Source organism: Terrapene carolina, unplaced genomic scaffold, assembly GCF_002925995.2.
Source record: "Terrapene carolina triunguis isolate 2854851 unplaced genomic scaffold, T_m_triunguis-2.0 Scaffold34173, whole genome shotgun sequence".
Taxonomy (NCBI): domain Eukaryota; kingdom Metazoa; phylum Chordata; order Testudines; family Emydidae; genus Terrapene; species Terrapene triunguis.
In genome coordinates, this window is record NW_020698524.1 from 126 (window position 1) to 3,837 (window position 3,712).

The following is a 3,712-nucleotide window of genomic DNA, read 5'->3' on the forward strand; positions in this document are numbered from 1 at the left end:
CTTCCCCAGGCTGGTTCCATCCCAGGCTCCCCCGAGGCCTGGGGGACACCATAGAAGCCCCATTGTTCCCCACAGATCCAGCTTTGTGTGGGGGACTGTCAGAGATCAACTGTTTGTTTGTGTCTCTGTCCCAGAGCACTGGGGGGGACACACCCAGACCCCCCCACACTGAACTCCCTCCCCCAGATCTAGCAGGCGGAACCAGCCCCACGCAGAGACCCAGGGACCGGGAACCCCACGGGGGGAGAAGAGAGAAGAACCTTCCCCTCCCCCCCCACACATACTGGTTCCTTCCTCCAAAGCGAAGGGGAAGTGGGCGGACGAGGCTGGGACGGGAAGTCTGAGGCCAGAGGGGCCCCATGGGGCTGCCCTGCCTGTGGGTCCGGACTCCAGGGTCCCGGCCCAGAGACGCCGCCCCTGGGTCGAGGCAGGTCCCGCTGCAGGACAAGGCGCCGGGCGGCACCTGGCGAGGGGTCCCTTGCAGCTGAGAGGGTGGAGCGGGGGTGGTGGGGACCCAGGTGTCCCGGACACACAGGGCTGTAACGGGGACAGTGCAAAGGAAAGCAGAGGGGCTGCAGGTCGGGAGTGAGGGGCACCAGTTAGTATCAGGTTTCAGAGTAGCAGCCGTGTTAGTCTGTATCCGCGAAAAGAACAGGAGTACTTGTGGCACCTTAGAGACTAACAAATTTATTTGAGCATAAGCTTTCGTGGGCTATATGCATCCGAAGAAGTGGGTTGTAGCCCACGGAAGCTTATACTCTAATAAATGTGTTAGTCTCTAAGGTGCCACAAGTACTCCTGTTCTTTTTGCAGTTAGTATCAGTCTCTCTGGTCTCCCCCCCGCAGCCTCCGTCCTGGGCTCCTGCCTCCAGCCGGCGCCGGCCCAGACCCCAGTGACCATCGTCCTCACCCCGCCGAGCCCCGTGGTGGGAGGGGACGTCAGCCTGGACCCACAGCCACTGCCACAGGGCTTCGTGTTCTGCAGCTGGCACCGATCAGCGACCGCTGCTGAAAACAACCGGATCCTCACCTACTTCCCACTAACGCCCCCCGTTCAGGTCCCTGGCCCGGCCCAGACGGGGCGGGAGACAGCGGGGCCGGGCTGCGCCCTGAACATCGCGGGGTTAACACTCAATGACACCGGGAACTACTCGGTGCTGATATACATCCCTACCGCCGCTAACCCTGTCCTCGCCAAGGTGGTTCTGCGCGTCTCTGGTAAGTGCCACCCCCGGGAGCTGCGTTGATCCCAGGCCGTGTCCCCCCCCTTCCTCCTCCAGCGATGGGGCTTTGGGCGTCTCCCCCGGGGATGAGCCCGGCTGGTGAGGGGCTGTCGGGAGCCTGTGGGGGGGGGGTCTGGGCCCCCCAGGGCGGGGGTGTCCCTGGATCCCCAGGGTGTCTCTGACCCCTCCCTGTTTCCCCAGAGCTGCAGGCTCCACAGTGGGGTGTGTACGATCAGCTGCGGAGATGAGGCCCCCCCCAGGGGCCCTGGTGCATGCTGGGAAGACCCCTGTACCATGGGGGGGGGGTCAGACCCACCTGCTCTTTTACACCCACTTTGCTCAGATTTGGCGCCTACGGGGGGAGGGGGGGCTCATGACGTCATTGTGGGGCCCTTTGCGCGGGACTCCCCAGATCCAGCCCCCCCCCCCCCCCCGTCGGCGGGGGGGGGGGGGGGGAGCCAGGCGCTGTTGGGGTCACACTCACCAGTCCCTGAAGGTGAAACTGGACCCAGAGCACCCAGCTGGGGGGCTGACCCTGGGGGGCTCAGTGGGGGGCACTGGGGGCTAATATCCAGCCTGGGGGGTCAGTGCTGGCCCTGGGGGGCTCGGCGGGGGGGCACTGGGACCAGCAGGCATCCAGGAGCTGGACGGCTAGAGCCGGGGGCTGGCACCTGCCCAGGGAGCTGGTGAACGCCCAGGGCCCACATGCAGGTCCTGACCCAGCTGCCCGGCGAGGCCCAGCGGGGGCAGCTCGGGGCGGGGGGGGGGGGGGGGGGAGGCTCTGCCTGTCAGCGTCTTCTGGGCGTTGCTGGGCTCAGCTCCTGCTCCGGGACGGGTCGTCCCTCGCGCCCAGTGAGCGGCTGGGGCTGTCCCCTGACAACCGGACCCTCACGGTGCTGGGTGTCACCCGGGCCGACGCTGGCGCCTACCAGTGCGAGGTTGGGAACCCCGTCAGCTCCGTACGCAGCGAGCCCAGCACCGTGACGCTGGCCTGTGAGTAACTGCAGCCCCGGCCGCACTGCCCCTGTCCCTGCCGGCATTGCCCAGCAGAGCTGTAACTAGCTATTTTTGTGCTTGAGGTAAGAATATAAAATTGCGCCCCCCCCAGCACCCCTGAAACACCCCCCCCAGTGCCTCCCGCCCCACGGAAACAAACCCTCCTTCCAGGTTTTTTGGGGGGGGGGAAGGAACGGCACGCATAGGGTGACCAGATCACAGCAGTAAAATAGGACCCGCCCGCTCCCCACTCGGCCCCACCATCACACCCCTCTTCACCCCCTAGCCCCCCGCTGGCTTGTTGCGTCCCTCCTAGTCAGTCCCCCACCGACTCCTTTCGCCTCCTCCCTCCCCTGCCAGAAACCCCCATGCCCTCCCCTAGAACCCCTGCTGGCTCACTGCTCGCCTCTTTGCCCACCCGCCCCCGACTCGCCGCTCGCCCCCTCGCCCCCCCCGAGTATAAAGCCTCATTCAAATTGCCAGGGGTCACTATATTACTGCACACAGCAGTCAATCAGTGCAGTTGTAGGTAAATCTCTGCATTATGCATTTTTGTATAAGGTAGTATAATGTAAAAGAAAACTGTCTTTTTGCTAGAAGTAGAATAAGATCTCCCCCCCCCCCCCCCCTTGAATGAACGAGGTGTGAATGAGGAAGGCGAGAGGCAGCACCTCCAGACAGCTGCACCAGTTGGAGCGGGGCTGGGAGCCAGACCAAGGACAATCAAACTTGTCAAGTGGTCTGACTAGAGAAGATCAGACATACTGACAGCCTAGGGGGTTAGAAGCGAGCGCCTTCCTTTGGGGACACCCTTTGCAGCATTGGGACAACCCCCAGCCCAGAGAAAAGTAGCAAAAAGGACCAACAGACACAGTCCCAGATTTTGAACCTGGGAGACTTGCCCCCCCCTCCAGCCACCGACTCACCGCTCGCCTCCTCCCCCCTCCCCCCAAGTATAAAGCCTCATTCAAAGACCCAGGGGGTCACTATATTGATGCACACAGCAGTCAATCAATGCAGTACCAAAACTTAAAATACTGAAAATGGATGCCCCCCTCCATCCACTGACTCTCCGCTCGCCTCCTCACCCCCCCTCCAAGTATCAGGGGTGGCAGGTTTGTAGAAATTTTGGTGGTGCCCAGAATGCTCAGAGCCCCCCCCCCAAACTCTGCCCCACACCTGCCTAAGGCTCTGTGAGGGAGTTTGGGTGGGGGGAGGAGGTCTGGGGTGCAGGCCCTGGGTTGGGGCAGGGGATTGGGGTGTAGGACGGTTGAGAGGTTGGGCTCTGGGAGGGAGTTTGGGTGCTAGGTGCAGGCTCCGGATCACAGGGTCAAACACTCACAAAAGCCCTAGCAGCGGCTCAGGTGAGTGAGGTCCACTGGCTGCAGATGATCCTGTCTGTCTCCAACCGGAAGCCCCCTCGGCATCTCCTCCAGGTGGGTGCCAGGGGAGGGGAGGGCTGCGAAGCACGTGTGTGCGTCCTCCCCCCTCCC

The 3,712-nt window shown here is 63.2% G+C and overlaps 1 protein-coding gene across 1 annotated transcript; it reads left to right on the forward strand.

Annotated features, from left to right (window-relative positions):
- Positions 1–846: 846 nt before the first annotated feature.
- LOC112119408 (carcinoembryonic antigen-related cell adhesion molecule 16-like) lies at positions 847–1,471 on the forward strand (the record flags this gene model as incomplete). Its single annotated transcript, XM_029914283.1, has 2 exons — positions 847–1,218; positions 1,425–1,471. Coding segments are annotated over 2 exons (419 nt in total), but the record flags the coding sequence as incomplete, so codon positions are not given.
- Between the last annotated feature and the right edge of the window lie 2,241 nt (positions 1,472–3,712).